At 45.4% G+C, this 20,278-nt stretch overlaps 1 protein-coding gene across 1 annotated transcript in view; it reads right to left on the bottom strand.

Moving 5' to 3' along the window:
• The window catches only part of itga8 (integrin, alpha 8), a gene marked incomplete at its 5' end in the record, with an annotated part of 39,705 nt that extends 19,943 nt beyond the window's left edge, over positions 1 to 19,762 (bottom strand). The window contains 13 exons of the mRNA XM_084557871.1: positions 3,815 to 4,012; positions 6,450 to 6,655; positions 6,748 to 6,800; positions 6,943 to 6,999; positions 8,771 to 8,814; positions 10,103 to 10,147; positions 10,318 to 10,443; positions 12,329 to 12,374; positions 12,810 to 12,871; positions 16,048 to 16,171; positions 16,276 to 16,376; positions 19,149 to 19,279; positions 19,569 to 19,762. Coding sequence (XP_084413997.1) covers positions 3,815 to 4,012; positions 6,450 to 6,655; positions 6,748 to 6,800; positions 6,943 to 6,999; positions 8,771 to 8,814; positions 10,103 to 10,147; positions 10,318 to 10,443; positions 12,329 to 12,374; positions 12,810 to 12,871; positions 16,048 to 16,171; positions 16,276 to 16,376; positions 19,149 to 19,279; positions 19,569 to 19,762 — 1,387 coding nt within the window. The remainder of the gene's footprint in view (positions 1 to 3,814; positions 4,013 to 6,449; positions 6,656 to 6,747; positions 6,801 to 6,942; positions 7,000 to 8,770; positions 8,815 to 10,102; positions 10,148 to 10,317; positions 10,444 to 12,328; positions 12,375 to 12,809; positions 12,872 to 16,047; positions 16,172 to 16,275; positions 16,377 to 19,148; positions 19,280 to 19,568) is intronic.
• Positions 19,763 to 20,278: the final 516 nt, after the last annotated feature.

The following is a 20,278-nucleotide window of genomic DNA, read 5'->3' as shown; positions in this document are numbered from 1 at the left end:
CTTTCTGTTCCCTTCACACATGACCCTTTTCAGACTAAATTCATAAACAGACCGTGCCGATACCGTGTGTGTGTGTGTGTGTGCGTGAACGCTGTGCATGTGAGCGTGCTGGGAGACAGGGACCCCACGCTGCATTCCAACGCCATTAGGAGGTTCACATCGCTGCAATCACATTACGCTAAACAACATTTCCCAACAGCCAGCGTAGCAACGGCTCCTAATTGTAAGCAGCACCAGATTTCATCTATATGTGATTTTTTTTTTTTTTTTTTTTTTTTTATATATTTGTTTGCATGGGATTTGTGATGAACACACACTTTTAATGGGCTCTCGAAGTTTAAAATAGAGCTGGTATTTAATGGATGCGGTCAGGGGACACATACCAATGAAAGCCGCACACACACAGACGCATATACACTCATATACACACATACTAGTCCTGATTAAAACAATGTGAAACTGAAGAGAGGCACTTAATGGATGCAAGCCACTACTGCCAGATGCCAGAAGTAGTGTGATCCTGAGAACGACAGAATAAGAGCTAGAGAGTGAGAGGCAACTGAGCATTTTCTTTATTAGCCAATCTCTCAGTATTTTTATGATTGGCTAATTTATTTGTGCCTATGCAATGATAGCAAATGGTAAAATACTCAATAGTCAACTGATCATTTTAGGGTTAAAATCTGCTCTGATTGTTGTAACCTGCCGATGGACGGCGATGGATAGGAGCATGTGAAAGCCTACTCTTGCAGACTTTGCTTGTCATTTGCTGTGTCTTTCCTCTCCCTGCTGAAAAACAAAAGGACTAATTGAATCTGAGAGGGCCACATCTGTTTCTGCCTCTGGCTGCAGTCGCCAAGTCCCCCTGAAACCACAACATTAAACATTTAGGCCTCGTCCCTCTTCCCCAGGGGGTGTGCTAGGTCACTTTGAGAATGTGTATTTGCTCTCTGTGAGTGTGCACATGTGATGATTGTATCAAAAACCTGCAATGAGAAAATCTGGACCATGAGTAGTTGGAGAGAAAAAGACAGGGTGGAAAAGAAACCAGAAGGAGATGGGGGGGGGGGGGGGGGGGGGGGGGGCTGATAGAAGGGGGCAGAGGATCACGCACTTGGCCTTTAAACCACAATCTGTGAAATCCATCAGAAGCTAGGTGTGTTTTAGTAGAGGGAGAGAGGGGCTGAGAGGGACCACCTCTTTATCCAAATTCTTCTCTGTCCCACTGTTGGAGTTATGTAACCTGGAAACCGTAACTCCACTCCTGCTATGAGTATATATGTTCGATAGAGGGGCTGTCTGCGCTCATTATCTTCGTGCTCGAGTTTGCTCGAAAATGTTGCACGACATGAGGCTGATTTGCGGATAGGGCACCTTTGGGGTTAAGCATGTGTGCGAGAGCACTCACGTGGCTGCATTAAGGACTAAATCAAATAACAGCCCACTTTCCTTTCCATGTCAATCCCATTTCCTCACACACATGAAAGCTCGCCCGCCGCCGCTGATCCGAGGTCGGTGTTATGCGTGCGCACGGGGACACGCCGAACCGCATCTTCGCGCATACGGGCTAACACACCAGCCTTCGTGCGTCTTCGCCCACTGATGGCATTTCTGGGTGCAGGTAGGGTCTCGGTAACTGAGCCGCTTTTTCTGACGCTGCCCGTGCTGGGCTGTGAAAACACAACCTCCATCCAGAGTTTAGACAGACTGTCAAGCTGTCACTGGCTGTCTGCCCTGACTGCCTGTTTGTCTGCGGGGGACTGGCCTTGATGATGAAATGCCAAAGGTCAATGGCACTCAGTGGAAAAAGAGGCAGTTTTGAGAGAGAAGCTGAGGAATTCTTCATTCTTGAGTGGACTATTTATTAATTTAGCAGTGATTATACATATTTGGAAAGCACTCTTGTCACAGTAGAAAACAGGGGGAACTGGCTGGAAACTTGAAACATAAATTATGGGTTTTAGAGACAAGTAGAAGGTAGCTGTTTGGTGAACGTCTTCCTTCAGTTTTTCATATTTTTTCTTTTTCTTAAAAAAAGAAAAAAGACAGTAGCTCATCCTTTAAACAATCCAGGCAGACATGGAGACTGGTACCGTATTTCACGCCTACTTACCAACCAAATGACCGACCTAATGACCCCTTCACCGCCACACACACACCCAAATCACCAACCCCAGCACGTCTCTGTCTGTAACTCTTTCAGCAAACCGGTGATTGGCAGGTAAACCTCTGTCAGTTTTTGACCTTTAACCCGTCTGCTAAACCTGAAATGCACCCTGAGGCAATCTGACCCTGCTGATACACAACCGACCCCATTCGCTATGCATGAATTGCCAAATCAGTGTTGTTTCTGTGCCCAAGAACCTAGTAGGCCTGTATTTCAATTAAGCTCTGTCGTTTTGTCAAACACGATGACAAATATATGACATAATCTTCTGAGATAAAGTCCATTAAAGCTAAAAGTGGATCCTCATCATCGTCCTTCCTTTCCCTCCTTTAGAAGACTAATGACATTTAACACTGATAGGGGCATATGGTGGCTCTAGCAGGCCTCTCTGACGCCGGAGCAGTCCTCTCATAATGCTGATCAAACATCTCTGACTGCTTTGAACAGTGTGACTTTACAACCCTGCAAACGACACACCATGTGTGCTAACTCAACTTCCGTAAAGCAGCTCTCTAATGACAGACGACACAGGCACTGCAGGTTAGTGAGTGCACGTGTTTATACGGCGCGTGTGTGTGTTGGCTGAAAACTCCGCCACCCGTGAGTTTCTACCCTACTTCCTCCTCTCAAAGGGCCTCCACCAGTTTTAACCTGTAATCCAGCGAGTGTGTATTTACCGTTCAGTGTTTTCAGTTCTGATCTCTGATTTGCAGTAGGTCTAAATGTGACCTGGAGCCTGGCACACGCTCAACACACACACTCTCCGGCCGCCAGTGAAACTGATCACAAGCCACACATGTGAACTTGTGTGTGTGTTCGTGTGTGTGCATTTCCTTGATATCCTGTTTGTGGAATGAAGAAATCTGTTTTTACAGCAGAATGAAAGGGAGAAGGGGGAACGGAGTGGGGGCAAAGAGAAGAAAAAGGTAAAACTAAACAAATTCTCGTTTTCAGCCTCATCTGCGGACGTATAAAGCCAAAGTAACACTGAGAGCAGAATGGCTCCAAATTAGGGAGAAAACGAGGTAGTAAAACGGTGGTTTTACAGACCGGCTTTGTTTCAAAACCCTTTATTGTAGATTAAAAACTCATGCATATAAATACTTTCAAAAATTATCCCTTTATCAGTTAGTTTTGTTATTCGAGTATTGCTTTTGAGAAGTAATAAGGTGAAAAGTGTCCAGTAAAGTAAGTAGGAGCCATAAAAAGCAGGGAGTAGCTGCATGAAATTTGACTAAATGCTTCGTCTGCTTACAGTTTAAGAGATATAGACAAAGACTTGAATGTCTGACAGACCCGACATGAGGATAATGTTTTATTATACTTCTTTTCTTTCTATCCTTATGTTTTCTCTCCTTCTTAAGAACTGTAAATCCCTAAAGAATGAACGCCACGGCAGTCTATGGCAAACATCTCCATACCCCCTCCTGATGACTTTACCAGAAAAGAGGAGGAAAGCAGTGCGGGAGAACATGGAGATGGTAGCGGAGGAGTGCATGGGGGAACGGTGAAATGTGGAGGTCAAGAATGAAGGGGAGGGAGGCTGTAACGAGAGGAGCTGCGAGTGAAAGAATGCAAGCCTGAGAAGGAATTTTGATTATAACATGGGGAGTTGGGTAGAGAGAGGCTGATTTGTTGAGTATTTACCGGGATACTGATTGTTGTCCAGGTCTTGGCCTCCTCTCAGAGTGAATCCATATCCAGGCAAACTGCCACTGTGCGTCCTGGCCGCTCTCAGCTCTTGGCTCAGCGTCAGACCTCGCATGGATACGTCCCTGTTGCCGTTAAAGATCAATACCCGGCCTCCGCGCTCCTCGCCTCCGAATGGACAGCCCACCGCCACGTCTAAAGGACGACAAGCCCACGCATGGTTTAGACATCAACGGGGTTAAGGCCCCTCTGAGACAGAAGCGGAGGAAAACGTACAGGTAGAAAGAAGAGGAAAGAGACAAGGAAAAGAGCTTGACCTTTACAAACCGAGGGACCAGGACAAGATGGCCATTTACTTACTTTCTGCAAATTTGATTTACTTATTTTTAAAATCTTGTCTCAGCTCTAGATTTCCTGTTCTTCCTGTGTACTGTTTAGGCAATTACCCTAACATTTGGTTGCTTGTTGTGCTCTGGATGTGTAACATTTGGTCAAATTGGAAGCGACAAGGAGAATGGAAGCGAGAGAAAACAGGGAGACTTATTTTATTTTAACAAAATATATCACTTCTAAACTACATATTGCAGGAGTTACATGCAGGATGATTTCATGGATCCGATATAAACAAGTCACAGAACCAGGAATTAGTAAATTAGTGATCTTTAGTGATAATACTTTTCTTTTGGGTAGAGCCAGGCTTGCTGTTTTCCTTCATTTACCTTCTCCCTGCTAACCTAAACTAAGCTAACTAGCTAGCTGCTGGTGGTAGCTTCAATCATCTTATTTAAACTTTAGCAGGAAAGCCTACCTTTTAACAAAATGTCAACTATTGCTTTGTGAATTACAGCCGAACACCTACTCACAAGAAAACAGACACCTGTCCTCATACGAAAAGTCATAGATTTACTGTTTCATCACAGATTTGGGAATTTACAGTTTTAACTCTTAACGTCTTTGTACTCTACTGCCCTGCATTAAAACTACCCATCAGTACTGTAACTGTCCAAACACCTCTAGACATCCTGTTTGTCTCCGGACCCCTTCTCTCTCAGCCTAAACAACTACTTCCACATGAAGCAGATTGTGGGGTAGAGAGGATAAATGCAACCATGTGTGTGTGCAAGTGTATATATGAGCCTGTGTGTGCGCACATGTGTCCGCGAGCCTGTATGTCTATATGGCGTATGTGTACCAAAAAGCTGTGTAAAAAGAATGAAAAAAATAATGTGAAAGTCACTCATGGGCATTGCTCAACAGCGTCCCACACAATGCAGACATCCACAGCAAAAAAAAAAAATGAAACAAAACAAAAAAACGCCTATGGAACACCCACTGTGATCACTGAGAGCAAAACTATAGGAGACTGACGGACACTCTGTGAGAACTGGTGGCAAATTTAAAAACAAAGAGAGCCACATGGCAAATTTAATTAGCTAAACTGTAAGATTCTGACAGCTGAAATTCAACAAAGGCATAATAATGAGAGGGAATGAATATGGTTTGGTTTAAAAGAGGAATTTTAGACATGGAGTGATGAGGTTTCTGCTGCGGGAGGAGGAAGAGGCTCAGTGCCATCACAGGAAAAAAAAATGGATCTGTCACTGATTACAAGGTCACAGGTAAACTCAAACCCAGCAGTTTGACATTAGCCAAGAGAAACTGCTGAAAACTCTGATCACAGTGCTTTCATGGTTACTCAGTCCTGTAATCCTGAATCATGAAATCATGCACAGACGTGGACGTGCACTCATTAGATGAACTCTCAGCAAGCATTTTGTCTGTGTCACCACCGCTGGTAGAAAGGCTCCATCTCCATCAATGCACCTCTGAGACTGTTACACGCTGACTGACAGCAGATGTGATTTACACATCTAGCCACAGAAAGCTTCAGTATTGATCCAACGGTTATTGATCTAATGGTTAATGGGTCTAAAGAGGTGTTACGCACATTAACACAAGGTATCCATGAATAAATAAAAGATAAATCAGCAGGACTGATGTTATACAAGACCCAGATGGGCATCCTTTCATTCATCTTTAAGGCATCAGTCAAAAGGTCTTAGATTAGTGGAGCATTTGGGGTCCAGACTGCATGCCTTTATGCGTGTGTGCCTTTGTCCAATCAATGTGAGGATAAAACAAACACATCGAAGAGGAATGAACTCCGGTCTGCAGCACAGAAACTCCCAGATGATTTTATCTCAGGGCACATCTGGTGAGGTAAAAATAACTCCAATACACACACACACGAGCGCGCAGCTTTAACCCGATCATCACAGGAAGGAACGAGTTCACACAGACAACCTTTCCTGATTGGCTGAAGAGCTTTGAGTCTCCTTAAGCAGGAGCATCTGATAGGATTTCCTCGGGCAGAGACATAACAGTCCATAAACAGAAAAGGATTTGTCTGTTATCGGGTTTACCTGAATACATCAACACCATATGGCCAGACAAGTCCATGGGATTAAGGAGCTTCAGATGCTTGGGCACAGAATATATTACTTTTAAGAATATGGATTCCCCAGTTTTTTAACATATCTCTTTTTGTTGAATATTTTTACATTTAATATATGCATCTTCCTTTAATTGTTTCTTTCCTTTTTAACATTTCACTATGATTGTCTTAGCATACCATTGTATCCGTCCTGGTTGACGTCTCCCAGCGGTGCTATAGCTGTGCCGAAGCGTCCAAAGGTGTGCGTGCCAGTGAGAGCGACGGGTTTGGAAAACGTGAGCGGAGCCATCTGCAGGTACAGGTACACCCTTCCCACCTCCCTGGGTTTGCTCTCCATCTCTCTCTCCATGAAGAGGGGCGCCCCAACCAGCACATCGTCCATCCTGGGTAGATACGGCGTGGTTTTAATAATCGGAGATAGAAAAATATGCAGGAAGCGTACGCGTCTGAAGTGGCGGGGAGGCTTTCTACTCACCCATCTCCATTCAAGTCAGTGACAGCCACTGAGTAGCCAAAATAAGAGGCCATCTGAAGGACAGACAAGGCAAGATAGTATAGCAAGAACTATGTTAAAAAACACAATAATATTAATGTTACATGAGTTTCATGTAATTGCAAAATCTATCTGAGCTGCTGCAGCCGTGCAACGAGGATGTGCTGATGCTCCTACCTGTTCCCCTGTGAAGTTTTGGATGAAGGTCAGATTAGTGGAGTTGATCATCGCCACCTAAACGAAGCAAACAGACTATCAGACACGATACAACATGACTAATAACGCACCAGGCTTTGTCCTTGAATCACTGCAGGAGTAAACATGGCCAAGTGGTCTGTCAAACAGGCACAAGAAGAATGTAGGGGAAAAAAGTCTGAAACCGCATAAAAAAAAGAAGCTTTTATTCAACTGAAACTTTTTTCTTTTCCCTTGCCGTCCCCCACCACCACCATCCTCTTTGTGCCTTTACCATTTTCCCCTCATCCTTCTCTCCATCCCCCCAGTCCTAACCCTGGATGCATGGAGAGACGGAGGGGGGAGGCTGAGAATTCCTTCATAAGACCTAAAATAACAACCACATGGAGGCAGCCGGGGGCTACACATACACACACATGCACATACGCACACACATGTGCAGGAGGATACGAGTTGACCCAATCATAGATGTCTCCGAGACATATTAAAGGGGGATAGGCTTACGAACACGGACACATGAGGGAAGTGTAAACCCAAATATTGAATCGATAGCTTGAGAGCTGTCATATTTGGTCACAGAGGAAACCTGATCAGGCCAGACAAGTACTCCAGCATCAGGCCTCTGTTATGGTTTATCTGCATCCCTCATAGCGGTCCACCTACTGTGAGTCTCCTCTGTAGGGTCTGTACAGGAAGGAGCACTCACGTACTAGCTACTATGTCCAGACATAAAACATACTGCTGCCGCATGTGTGTGTGTGCGTGTGTGATTCCTGCGGTTACACTACAGGTCAGAGACAGGGGTCGTATGTGTGTGGAGAAGGGTTAGTGGGGTTAGGTGGGGTCACCGCCCTCCACATGCTGCGGAAGCTGTGTGTCATTAGGGCGGATTGACACAGTCAGCCCTGGGGACACGTTCCCATAAGAGAACATAAAACTGAAGTTTACACATAGATGCACGCGGATGATTGCTGATGCACACACAGTAACGCCGGAGCCTCTTAGACACACACATATTTATGTGTACAGTAAAGGCTGTATTCCTACATGACACACCGGAAGCGGTAAAATCTAGATTTATAACGTGCTTGTGTTTACCATAAAGGCCTAGACATACACTTTGATCCCTCTGCGCCTCTTTTACCGTGTTCAAACTACGGGCAAAGCTATAAAACAGCCAAGGGTGACCAGCTATCTCGTCACAGATTGGCTACTGAAGTGTAGCTCAAGTGCTTCCTGACATTATGTTGTCATCCGTTTAAAACTAAACTGGTGAACAGAACTCAAACGGTTCACAGTCACTGGAGTGCTGAAAAGCGCGGAGGCCAACTAAACTTGTACATTTGTAACACATTACGTTCCTCATACAGCAACAGGGGTCAAGCGTCATGTTTGTAGCTTCATATCGTTGGGCATACCATTAGCAGTAGATGGACTTTCAAAGGTACAACTTAGCAAGAGATGTCAGGGTAGGAGACAAACTAAAGAAAATATATCTATACACAATATCTAAGCCTCCACTAGTGCCCAAAATACCTGGATGCAAGCTATTCAATGAACATTCATTCATCCAAAAGATTATAAGACGTTCATTCATTGATGGTGGTGGATAGTGCTGCAACACATCCCTACAAAATCCCCCATAGGTTTTCATTTAGTTTGAGATCAAGTGACTGTGAAGGCCATAGATTTCCCTTCTCATTGAACCATTTCTATGCTTCTCCACATATTTCTCTCATTAATTTGTCCTCCGTTCAATCAGTAAAATCTGCCATATCCTTGGCTAAGCTGCTTGTCTGTCCATACTCACATATCCAAAGTTCTGCGCTCCTCTTGGGACTCCAGCTATCAGCTCTAGAAAACACAAAAACAAAGAAAGACTCAAATTAGTGTGGGAAAGATGCACAGAAGAGACCTAAACCCCCCCCCCCCAACCCAGCCCACAGCTAAGTGTTGCTGAGAACGCAGTGAGTGATTGGGTGCTCAGGATCTGCGTGCGTATTGATTGATGAGTGCGGTGCTGCGAACTTATGGGGACGATCTGAGGGTCCCACCCAGAGAGAGAAGACACAGTACCCGCTTCCTGCCCTCTGACTATACCCAACAGGCCCAACCACAAGCTTATAAACCAGTAATTCCCCGCCATCTTTACTCAGAACTCTTAGTTACGACCAGTTCTCCAGTCTGAAGAGGGTTTAGGAAACAAGACCACAACGAGCTTTGTACCACAACACAGCACATCAACAGACATGTGTAGCCTCTTTAGGCTGACTTTAAGACCCCCTGACATGTGTTGTGCCTGGGGGGGTTCAGGGCCTTTGCAGGGTTGGTATGGGGGTGTGTAAACGCAACGTTGTCCCGTAAAGATGCCCCTAAATGGCAATTAGTGAAGTGACATTGGGGAGAGGAGTCTCAGACTTGTGACAGACTGCGTAGTAGACAGTTTGAAGAGGAAGCCTAAAGTCTGGTCTACAAAATAATGTGGTAAGACTGTGGTTGAACACATTTAGTTTTCTTCATTTTTGTTCTTTAATAAAAAGAAGCTGCACTTTTTGTTGAAACTACTTGTGTGCTGTCTACAGACAAAGCGATGTTAAGATTGATTTGTGGGTACATTCCTACATATGTAGTAATCCCAACTTTTAAGAATTTGCCTTGGCCTAGATATCACATACTTGAAGAGTTCAACAAAGATGAACTCAAAGGCCCTTTTCCGCACCTGCATGTCTTTTATTAAACAACGTTGTGTGCATGCCTGTATCTCTACACACCTAATATTTCAAGTCCAGATGAGCTTTTGGACCCAGTCTGGACCTGAAGAGGTTTGAAGAGTCTGCCAGCAATCATTGTAATCAGTCAAAATGGAGGACAGGAAATCCCTTTATCAGGGGTTCCCGAAGTCCTGTCCCCTCGGGGTCGTGACCCAGACGGACAGAGACAGTTCTCGTTATTGCTTCTAAGTTCAGACTCCAGCGTTGTCACCCAGCTGCTCACCCCCTATCGCGCACACACCTCACAGCGCTCCCAGCATCCGGCCTCACAAGCACGCAAGACAGCGTCCCAGGGAGGCTGCCGATGTTGTTAGCGCGGGATTCCTCTGGTGCTGCATGTGGTTAGTTTAATGAATTGTTGGCTTTCTCACCTTGTTCAGAGTCTCCTGTAAACTCTCCCACCGCCACAGAGTAACCTAGGGAGAAATCAGTTGCACATGAAGACATATGGTTGGAATTAACTCAGACGCAAAGGTCCGCAAATGCTGCAAGTATTACATGATGATTTTAATTAGATAATTAGGACGTTATTTAGCTTATGGTTTGTGCGTGAGTTTATGTGTGTGTTTGTAAATGCGCGAGTTACCGAGGTAGCTGTCATCATGTGTGTCTTCAGCAGCTCTCGTGTGCTTCTCTCCTGGAACTTGCCTCAGTACTGCCTTTAAAGAGTAGCCATTTAGTATCTCGGCTATCCCTGCTGTCATCACCTGACCTGCGCACACACACACACACACACAGAGATAGATGTATGAAGAAAAACAAACAATCAGGGTGTGAGAGTCACATCTGTTCATGGAAAGCTGTTTAAGCTGGGAGCCCCATGAAGGCAGCCCGGCCGCCCCCCCGCCGCCCATAGATATCTGCTGGAGCTGCACCGTCTTCTCCACATGACAGATTCGCGGCGCTAACGGTGCATCCAAGTATTCCCAGGGGAGAGCTAAAACGCATAATTGGCAGAGGAATCGCCCTGAACAAATACTCCAATGTCCCGTTAAAAAGCCTCAGTAAAACCATGTCAGATCTGCCTCTAGGATTCTGAATTATAGGTGTGCGCGCACAAACAACACCCTTCCTCTGCTGTTGAACAAGAGGTCAAGCAAACAAATGATTTTATCTGCGGCCGCCCTCAGCCCTCCATAAATCCTCCTTAATGTGTGCGTGTGAGTGTGTGTAGTGACGGGGAGGAAAATGTGCCCTCTTAACCCTCCCTGCAGCTTCTCTCCATCTCCCACTCTCTCACACTGCGCTGCAGAGTTTATCTCAGAGCAACACATCACTGTATCATCTCATTACTAAACCTCTATCTGATTAATGAGACGCCATATCGCAAACTGTTAACACGGACACATAAGTCACTTCTGCTGATTTGAAGCGTTCTTTACACTCAGTGATAACAAGAATGTATATAGAAGAGTTCTTTTTTTCACTTATGAAGAATCAGGCTGAAGGCTGAAGATAATTGTTGTATATTAGACTGGCCATAAAATACCGGCTGAGTGCTTTTACAAACATTTGGAGGAAGTGTTTTAACTGGAGGCAGCCTGACTTGCCACGCTGAGGGCACGGAGAGGGAGCAGTCCATTAGGCTGTCTGTAATGTCTAGTGCGGTCTTGTATGCAGGCAACATTCATTATTTAACCATATGTTACAATCAGCGGCAGCCAACATTCAGCAATCATTTAAAAAACTGCATCCTTTCCCTGATTTCTTTTTAAACTCCCGGTAAAGCGCGTGGTCTCCTGCTGCAACAAACAAATAAAGAGCTGGAGAGTCACATCTTGTGGGGTGCAAAGGAAGGAAAGAGAAACGAGTCGGTGCCAGTGACCAGTAAGCGCCTCCTCACAAACAGCTGCAGCAGATGTGGATAACACACGCACTCTCTCGCAACACCTGGAGCTTGGGGGAGTAGCGCTACACTTCAACAGCTTGACTGTGACACACTCTGGCTGTGTCTGCGCCTATTAAGACACTTCATCCCTCTGTTTAGCCCTGCGTATCCAGCACGCTCGCTGACCTCAGCGCCGCTTTTATCAAGCAGGGGATCCATCACACTCCCTCACTTCTCATCTTTCTCCCGCCCCCCCGATGCAACATGTTTCTGTCATCTCCACGGCAATCCTCTATCACTCCTGCTGTCCTCCCTTGCTTTCCTATTCTATCGCCGCATGCCTTCGTCCTTCTCAACCTTGCTGCCTGCCCCTGAGGTTCGCCCTCTCTCCTCAGAGTTTTTCCAAGCTCCTCTGAGCTTTGTCGCGGAGCGGAGGGGCAGTTCCTCCACACTCCATTACCCCCCCGATCAGCTCATTACAGAGCCCAAACACCCACTTCCTGTTCCACTGTTACATACAGCGAGAGGCCTTAAGTAGCGCAGCGAGGGAGGAAAAAGAGAGAATGAAAGAGGCAGAGTAAGAGGTTTATTTCTTTCCATCTTCTCCTAGGTAAGACTCTCTGAATTGTGTCATTGTGCACATGTGTGTGCGTGGGCGGCCCTGGCTGTTAAACTCATCTCCATCCCGTTCCCTCACTTGAACACCTTCCCAGTTATGAAATCACTGCAAAGAGAGACACCAAACACAGGTTAACACACTGCCGCTTACCTTGCCAGTAAAAGCTGCCAGGTCCTCCTACTACCAGCCGTCCTTCCTGGAATAAATAGAGTTAGCCGGGGTTAATCATGTCGCGGACATTTGTCAGTAAATGTTTGTGTGTCTAAAGGGGTATATAATGAGCGTAGCTGTACGGATGTGCACACATGATTCCTGCTGTCATGCCTGTTGACATCCTGCAGAGAATGACAGCTTCCTGTACAGGAGGGTAAAGTTGGACCATCAGACAGAGGCCAAGGTTCATATTGACTATACGAAGAAAGAATGTGCGTGCACTCGATCTATCTATTGTGTTAAGAAGCGGTGAGTGGAGGCTACTCTAGGGACAAATGCTCTCTCATCTTCCCAGTGTCCATAAACCTTTGCTGGCAGCCTTGTGTTTGAAGCCTCTCTGAGTGCATTTGGAGAAGGGACAAACTGTGTGCAGGAGGCTGTCCTGGAATAAACACTTGAGCGCTGCTGAACTCTTTACCTTGGTGAAATCCACACTGAAACCAGCCTGGCAGAATCCCTGTCCCTCTGGGTCTGGATCGTCTGAAAGCAACACACACACACGTAGACTGAAGCATGTCTTTTAGACACTGGAACCTGCATTTTAAAGATAAACTTTACTACACAGACTCTTATTAGCGGTCATATGAGGGGAAAAAAGTATTTTAAGTCTTGTGGGCTCCAGGAGAAACGACAGGAAATCTGATAAACTACCTCAAATTATGTAACCTGAGTCACATGGGGGTGAGGAAGCTGGTGGGTTTTAGGCATAGACTGTGTGTAAAAGACTGACACTGCTACTGTGACGTCCTTCATTGGTTGAAGGAGCTCTGTTTTGAAGCCACAAGTTTGGCATTTGGCCGTCACCATCATGGTGTTTTTGGAGCCAGAATTGATCTGGAAGTGGATGGATCATTTCACCGTGTTTTGGTGCCTCTGACTGAGAATTTGAGGGCATCCTGTCAACCAGTCCAGACCAGACATATCAATCAAGGCACATCCACACATATATATACCTCTCTTTGTGGCCTAAAACTTAGGTAATTATAGGATCATTGTCAAAAGGATGGGCGGCACAGTGGCGAGGAGGTTAGCACTGATGCCTCACAGCGAATCCATGGGCCGACTGGGTCTTTCTGTGTAGAGTTTGCATGTTCTCCCTGTGTCTGCGTGGGTTCTCTCCGGGTACTCCGGCTTCTTCCCACCATCCAAAGACATGCTGGTTAGGTTAATTGGTGATTCTAAATTGGCCGTAGGTGTGAGTGTGAGTGTGATAGGTTGTCTGTGTCTCTGTGTTAGCCCTGCGATAAACTGGAGACCTGTCCAGGGTGTACCCCTGCCTCTCGCCTGATGACAGCTGGGATAGGCTCCAGCAGACCCCCGCGACCCTTAACAGGAATAAGCGGGTACAGAAGATGAATGAATGAATGAATGAATGTCAACAGGACCACTGATTAGAAGAGGTGAATTTAGCCACTGAATTGTGGAAAAAAGTAATTTCTTATTTCATGAGAGAAGTTGACAGTTGTTGAATCGGGGTCTATAGGAGCCAGAGAGTTTTCTGGAGCCAGCACCTGATGACCATAAGTGGTATCACCACTTCTGCACCGGCTTCCATTTTGAGATCTTATGGTTATATCAGTCTTTTATATAAAATCTATGATTTTAGAAAGAAGGGATCTAATAAGAACTCTGTAGCCTGCTCCTTGTATTGGTTTCAGGAACTAGGATTGCCCATTGCTTGGCGCGCAGTCAAGCATTCGTCACTGACATAAACTACCTGACACGCAGTGAAGCAGTGGGTAAATTCTGAGGAAAAAGAATCTGTGGAACAAAAACAAAAACACCACTTGTCTTAAACGACACCTGCAGCACATCCATCTAAAAGTCTAACCGTGTGGAAGATTGTATTACTTCTATTGGATGGAACCACTGAACTAGAAAAGCACCAACAGCTTACATAAATTGTAGAAGTTTTTGTTTGAACTGCCTCATCTAACTGCGCACAAAACGTATTCGCACATCATAAATTGTTCCGAATTTCGGTGGCACCCTGAGGTGAAACTTAATGATGCATAACTACACAAGTGTACACACAAACAACACGTGAGTTATTCGTGAGAGTTGTCGGATTCACGTCGAGATGAAGCGGAAAAGCTGCTGGAGGCAGAAGAATCTGACTTAATCACATGATGTAGAAATACTTCCCCTGCCCCAAGAACTACGTAGAGTTACTCCTCTCTTGTCGACTTTACAGTGTGATTATTCTTGGCTTCATCAGACATAAACAACAAAACAAAGATCTGTAACTACGTTCAACCAATAACTAGAGGGAGTGTAAGTATAAGGGCTGTCTTTTATCTGCTGTTTACGATGTGCCACCTGATAGCTTTCATTTCTCCTTATCGTATTCTACTGGTGCCTCATAAACAAACACTCCTCGCCATACAGGGTGAGATAGGTCACAGGAAGAAAGTGGGGGAGAAAGAAGAAAGCTGGAGACGTAAAGGGGAGTGGAGGGGGGAGTCCCATAAATCCCATTTACAGAAGTGATGACAGAAAGGAGAGGACTGGAGAACGAGACTGATAAACTGTCAGGGAGACTGATTATTTTCAGGTTGCCGTGGCAACTCGTAAAACATCAGGCAAGAAGAGCTATTGAGGAAGCGCAGTCCCCAGTCGAAAGTGCTCGACGCTCGTCAAGCAGACAGTTTTTGTTTTAGTTGTCCAGGTTTTCGGATGTCTGTTTTCGAGATCTCTGCCTATACATCACAACAAGGAAGGGGAATAGTATTTTCTTTGCGATTGTCACGGCTCAGAGAAAGTAGATTAAAAACAAGGGACGGCACAAATTGATTTTTATTGCAAGCGTTAGACATTTAAGCCAAAACCTGGCGAATAGAACGAGATCTGTTAAGATACTACTAGTGATGAAAGAAACGTTTTTTGAAATTTGAGTGAAGTTAACCATTGACATTAACTTCTACACCGATCAGGCATAACATTATGACCACCTTCCTAATACTGTGTAGGTCTCCCTTGTGCCTCCAAAACAGTTGTCAGAGAATGGACATTGGCCTTCTGAGGGTGTCCTGTGGTGTCTGGCAATAGGATGTTGTTAGTGGGGGCCTTTGGGTCCTATGGGTTGAGGGAAGGGGCCTCTGTGGATCAGGCTTGTTCCAGTGCATCCCAGATATTTGATCAGTTTGGGATCTAGGGAATTTTGAGGCCAGGTCAACACCTTGTGCTGTTCTTCGTGTTTTTGAGTTGTTCCTAAGCAGTTTTCGTGTGTGTGCCTGGGTCAGGCTGCATCCTGCTGGGGCTGCTGCCATCAAGGTGAGTCATTCCTATAAGGTGGGGGTGCCTGGTCTAGTCTAGGTGGGTGGTACAAGTCCAAGTATCATCCACATGAATGCCAGGTCAACAAGTTTCCCAGCAGAACATTGATTGAATTGTCACAAGATGGTCAATGTTATTCACTTCACCTGTCAGTGGTTTTAATGTTATGGCTGATCGGTGTCTATATAAAAAAAAAAAAGTCATGCACATTATTTAAACTATGTCATATTATATCATATGGTGAAAGTTGTATTAGGACAGACAAAAAAATATATAAAAACAGATTTGTTCATACCAACAGCAGAGAGACAAAGAGAAGACAAAGGGAAGGAGCATGGAAGGCAGTACAGGGAGATGGAGACATTTGCGGAATGACTCACTAGTCCTGCAGGGTGAGTACTCTGCGTAGGCGCTGAAGTTCTGGACGGCCACATAGCAGGTCCCCACGGGGTCCTTCTCTCCACTTATCTTCACTGTCCGCCAGTGGTACAGAGGAGCACATGCCTGCACGACGAATAAAACTCTTATTAAAAACTGGATTTTCACAGCACATCTGCAGAAATAGGGGCAAAATCTGCGCAGTACGGATATCACTTGACATCACTCACCACTACTTTTCCTTTGTGTGTCCTGACCGATGCGCCAAACCACTGATGAGACTTAAACTCCAGAGGCTCTCTGGTGCCATTTACCTTAATCATTCTGTTGTCTTTAGAGAGAGAGAAAGACGGAGACAGGAAGTGGAAAAGACATAAAGAAATCATTTGAAGAGACATTTATACTGGTGGCAGTAAAAGCTGATACGGATGCTAGTGATGTAGACTGCTCTGCCTGTGAGCACGGAAAGCATTTGCCCTTGATAAGCAAGTACAAACGTCTTTAACAGGCTTATAACACACATGAAACGCACCATTTGCCCCCCAGAAAAAAAAAAAAAGACATTTGTCAGGATATGGACGCCTTTTTCTCCAGTCAAAGTCAAACAACACTCAACTCTCCAAGTGAGCCTGCACACAAACGCAGACACGCACAAGCTTGTACACGCACTTCATTAGTATTTCCCACTCGACTCACAGTAATGTGTCAGATCTGGTGTGAGCCTGTGTTTGTCTTTGCTCTGTTGTTGATATTTTCCAGCGTTATTAGAGACCAGCTGGGTCTCCTTAGAGCCGTGCAGACCCCACCTCATTAAACACCTTCTTTTAGCGCACGCACACACACAGAGACTCACATAAAATTACAGGAATACAGTGGATGCAGAAAGGCAGGTGTACACTACATGTTGCGTCTATTAATGTTATTTCATCTTCTCTGAGGGAGTTCAAGGAAAATACTGATATTTTTCACTATTCCGGACACATTTCTTCTTCCAGTAATTTAACAAGGATGGAAGACTGAATTTCTGCAGTTTGTTTAATGCCACTGCAGACTGGGAATGAATGCAGGGAATGAAAAACATTTTAAAACATGCAATGAAACCAAGTGACCTGACTTGATTCAAGCCATTTGGTTCCCTGCGAGGCTGCCAGATGTCTGTGTGCGCTGTTTTATATAACTCTTTATGCCTACTTAAAAAAAAACTGTGGGCTTAATTGTTTTCCAAAGAAACTAAATTGAATTTAAAAAAAAAGGCATCATGTTTGTGTTTCGAACTGATTAATGTGTCATTTTGGGGTTGGAAAAAAAAAAAAAAAAAAAATTCAGAAATGCATCAGTACAAGCAAAGACCAGACGCCAAAGAAGCGTATTCTGCTTTTCCTGCCAGATTTCTCCACTCGCTTCACAGACAGGCGATCTATCACTAATCTGTGTGATAAAGTATCAATCCCTCTCCCATCCCCCTCGCTTCACTGGCATGACGTGACGCATCTGCGTAACGTCGCTGAAGTCATGTAGACGCACACACACACCCGCAGGTACAAACACATAATCAGGCACATGTGAAACTGATGTATGGATTTTAGCCAGTGCAGCGCACCCAGATGTTCCCCACTCACGCTGATGTTCTGTACAGTGTGCCTGAGCGTGTGTCTGGTTTCTACCTGTAAAAAATGGGTCTGCTGTAACTTTAGAAATATCCACCGTGGCCACCGTCATCAATCACCGCGTGGATATGCACTCGTTGTAGTGAATGGATGCAGACATGCGCATGACTTCACACACACATTTGTTCCACTATGTTTATTCCTCTTGACCTCAAACCTGAAATTAACCCTCAAGCGCTTCACACTAAAACTAAACCTTCTGTAAAATAAGAACTGTAACTAACTTAAAGAGGGCTCAAAACTCACTTCAGCCTTATCTTTATGAAGCCTCGGTTTACCTCAGACTGAACACTGAAGTAGCCCTCGGATCAGCTGATATCAGCTGTTTCATTTACAAATAAGCTGCTCATTGATACAACAGCTAGTCAGTCAGCAGCTGACTAAAACCATCCAGTCATATTCATTCATGTGCACAGCGGTGTTTCTAATATGACTGCTGGTACCAGCATCGCTTGCAGCTCCAGATCAATCCTCAGCTGAAGCTTTCTTCACATTTCTTGAAGCTTACACAGTTTTCTCAGAATACAACAGAGCTCTCTAGTAGCAGCAACCATCAAAGTAACCGCGCAATAACAGGTCAGTCCCTTCATTAGCTCTCGGTTTGGGGTCGTCACAAAGGTTATGGGTCATCGTGAAAATAGAGAGAGAGAGAGAGAGAGAGGGATAGACTGATGGAGAACTAGTGTGAGACAAGGGGAGGGAAAAGGAGACAGGGATACATTTTCAAGATCTAATAAAAAGCAGACCTCACCCAATCCCCCTTTCTTCCGAAAGGGAACAAAATTCCCATGTGCATACAGTTTACCCCCCTCCCCTCTCTCTCTCTCTCTCTCTCTCTCTCTCTCTCATTTTCTCACTTGTTCTCTCGCTCCACCTCTCGCACACACACTGCCCACATAGGAAAGTGTGCATCAGAGACGTTAGATGCACAAACAAAGGCTGATTGGACAGTTACCACTGATGATAATGTATTGAAAACCACAACCAACATGACGTAGGCATGCACCAGCAAACCCCCGCCAGCCACCTTTTTTGTGAGATGGAGCTGATGAGGCCCATATGCCTTATCTCTCGTTTTCATGCAACAACACATGTGCCAACTCAGACAGACACACATACCAGACGCACTGCTTACGAAACTCCAGTGGTTCCAACTTGAGTAACATCTGGAGCCACCGTTGGCCTTAACATAATTCATCTCAGTGAAATAATGCTTGTTGCATTTCATGTATATTTTCTGGTAAATTTCAAACATAAAAACCGATGAAACAATGAAAATGTGCCTCTCTAAAACCGATCATCCTTTCCACGTCTTGAAACAATCCTTTGCAGGAGTCTCAGGAACATAATTATACTCAGTGGGGCCCCCAGAAGGTCTGAGGGAGGGGGGGGTCAGAGAGAACTTTTTTTTTTTCAGAAGGCTTCAGGTAACTCACTGGAGTTGTCAAAAGGTATCTGTCTGCAGCTGTCAGGCAGACCGGGCCAGGGGCAGTAATAGACGGCTCCAGCTTCCACGATGCCCGGCTGGGAGGTGTTCGCTTTGGGAGCCCCCACCAACACACTGATCCTGGTGGGCAAAAGGAAAAACAAAGGTACATGCAAGACATGCAGGGTAGTGTGCAATGCAAACTTAAAATGCAACTTGTAATCTGTTTATTCTGCTTTATTTTGATCTGTGCAAAACAAATCTGAGTCATTTGAACTCTGTGCTGTATTTTGTCCCACTATGGTAGATGATATTCTATTCTATTCTATAGCAACCTTGTACAGATGAATAGAAAGAAAAAAAAATCTCTTAGATCAGAAGTTCTGCAGGACCCTGATGGGTCAGCTTCAGACCTGAAGTTGGCACTCACGTGTTGCTGTCGGCCGTAGCTTGGTAGAAGTCCAGAGAATAACCGAAATAACTTCCATCGGGTCCTCTATAAACCGTAGGATGCTCTGCGTAAAGGTTAAAACTCCAAACTCCGTGCAGCGCCGGCCAGAGCACAGGCAGCACCCCCAGAATGAACATCCCAGCAGAGGAGACGCAGTTCCGTACGCGCTCCATCCTGAAGAGCAGCGAGCAGCGCACTATTCCCAAAAAGAAACTCCAAGGGAGACAGGGGGCTGTGAGAGAGTGTGAGTGTGTGTGAGACAGAGAGAGAGAGAGAGAGAGAGAGAGAGAGAGAGAGAGAGTTTCCTCTGTGCAGGTGAGGTACGCTTGCGTTTGTCCCGCCAACTGCCTGCCCCTCTATCCCTGCGTGCGCTCTGCTGCGCTCCCCCAAGAACTGACTGCCTCCTGAGTCTGACACCCTGAAAACCACCAGGTCTGCCCAAGAGCCTCAGCTACAAGACTGCACAGCCGCGCCCCCGCCCTCTGCACAAAACTTTACCCCCCGCACACACACACACACACACACACGCACACATTAGGAGGCACAAACCACATCAGAGCGCGCGCATTCGAGGCTGGTGCGTCACCGCTCCTTTTAAGGCGCAGGCCAATTTCCGCGGTGGCAATAGGAAACAACAAACAATAGTATAAAGTGAAATGCGGCTCTCAAATCACTGCAGGTCAGGCGCA

The sequence above is a fragment of the Chelon labrosus genome (genome assembly GCF_963514085.1).
Source record: "Chelon labrosus genome assembly, chromosome: 12".
NCBI lineage: Eukaryota > Metazoa > Chordata > Actinopteri > Mugiliformes > Mugilidae > Chelon > Chelon labrosus.
The sequence above is the reverse complement of the archived record's forward strand: the minus strand, read 5'-3'. Positions and strand labels throughout refer to the sequence as shown.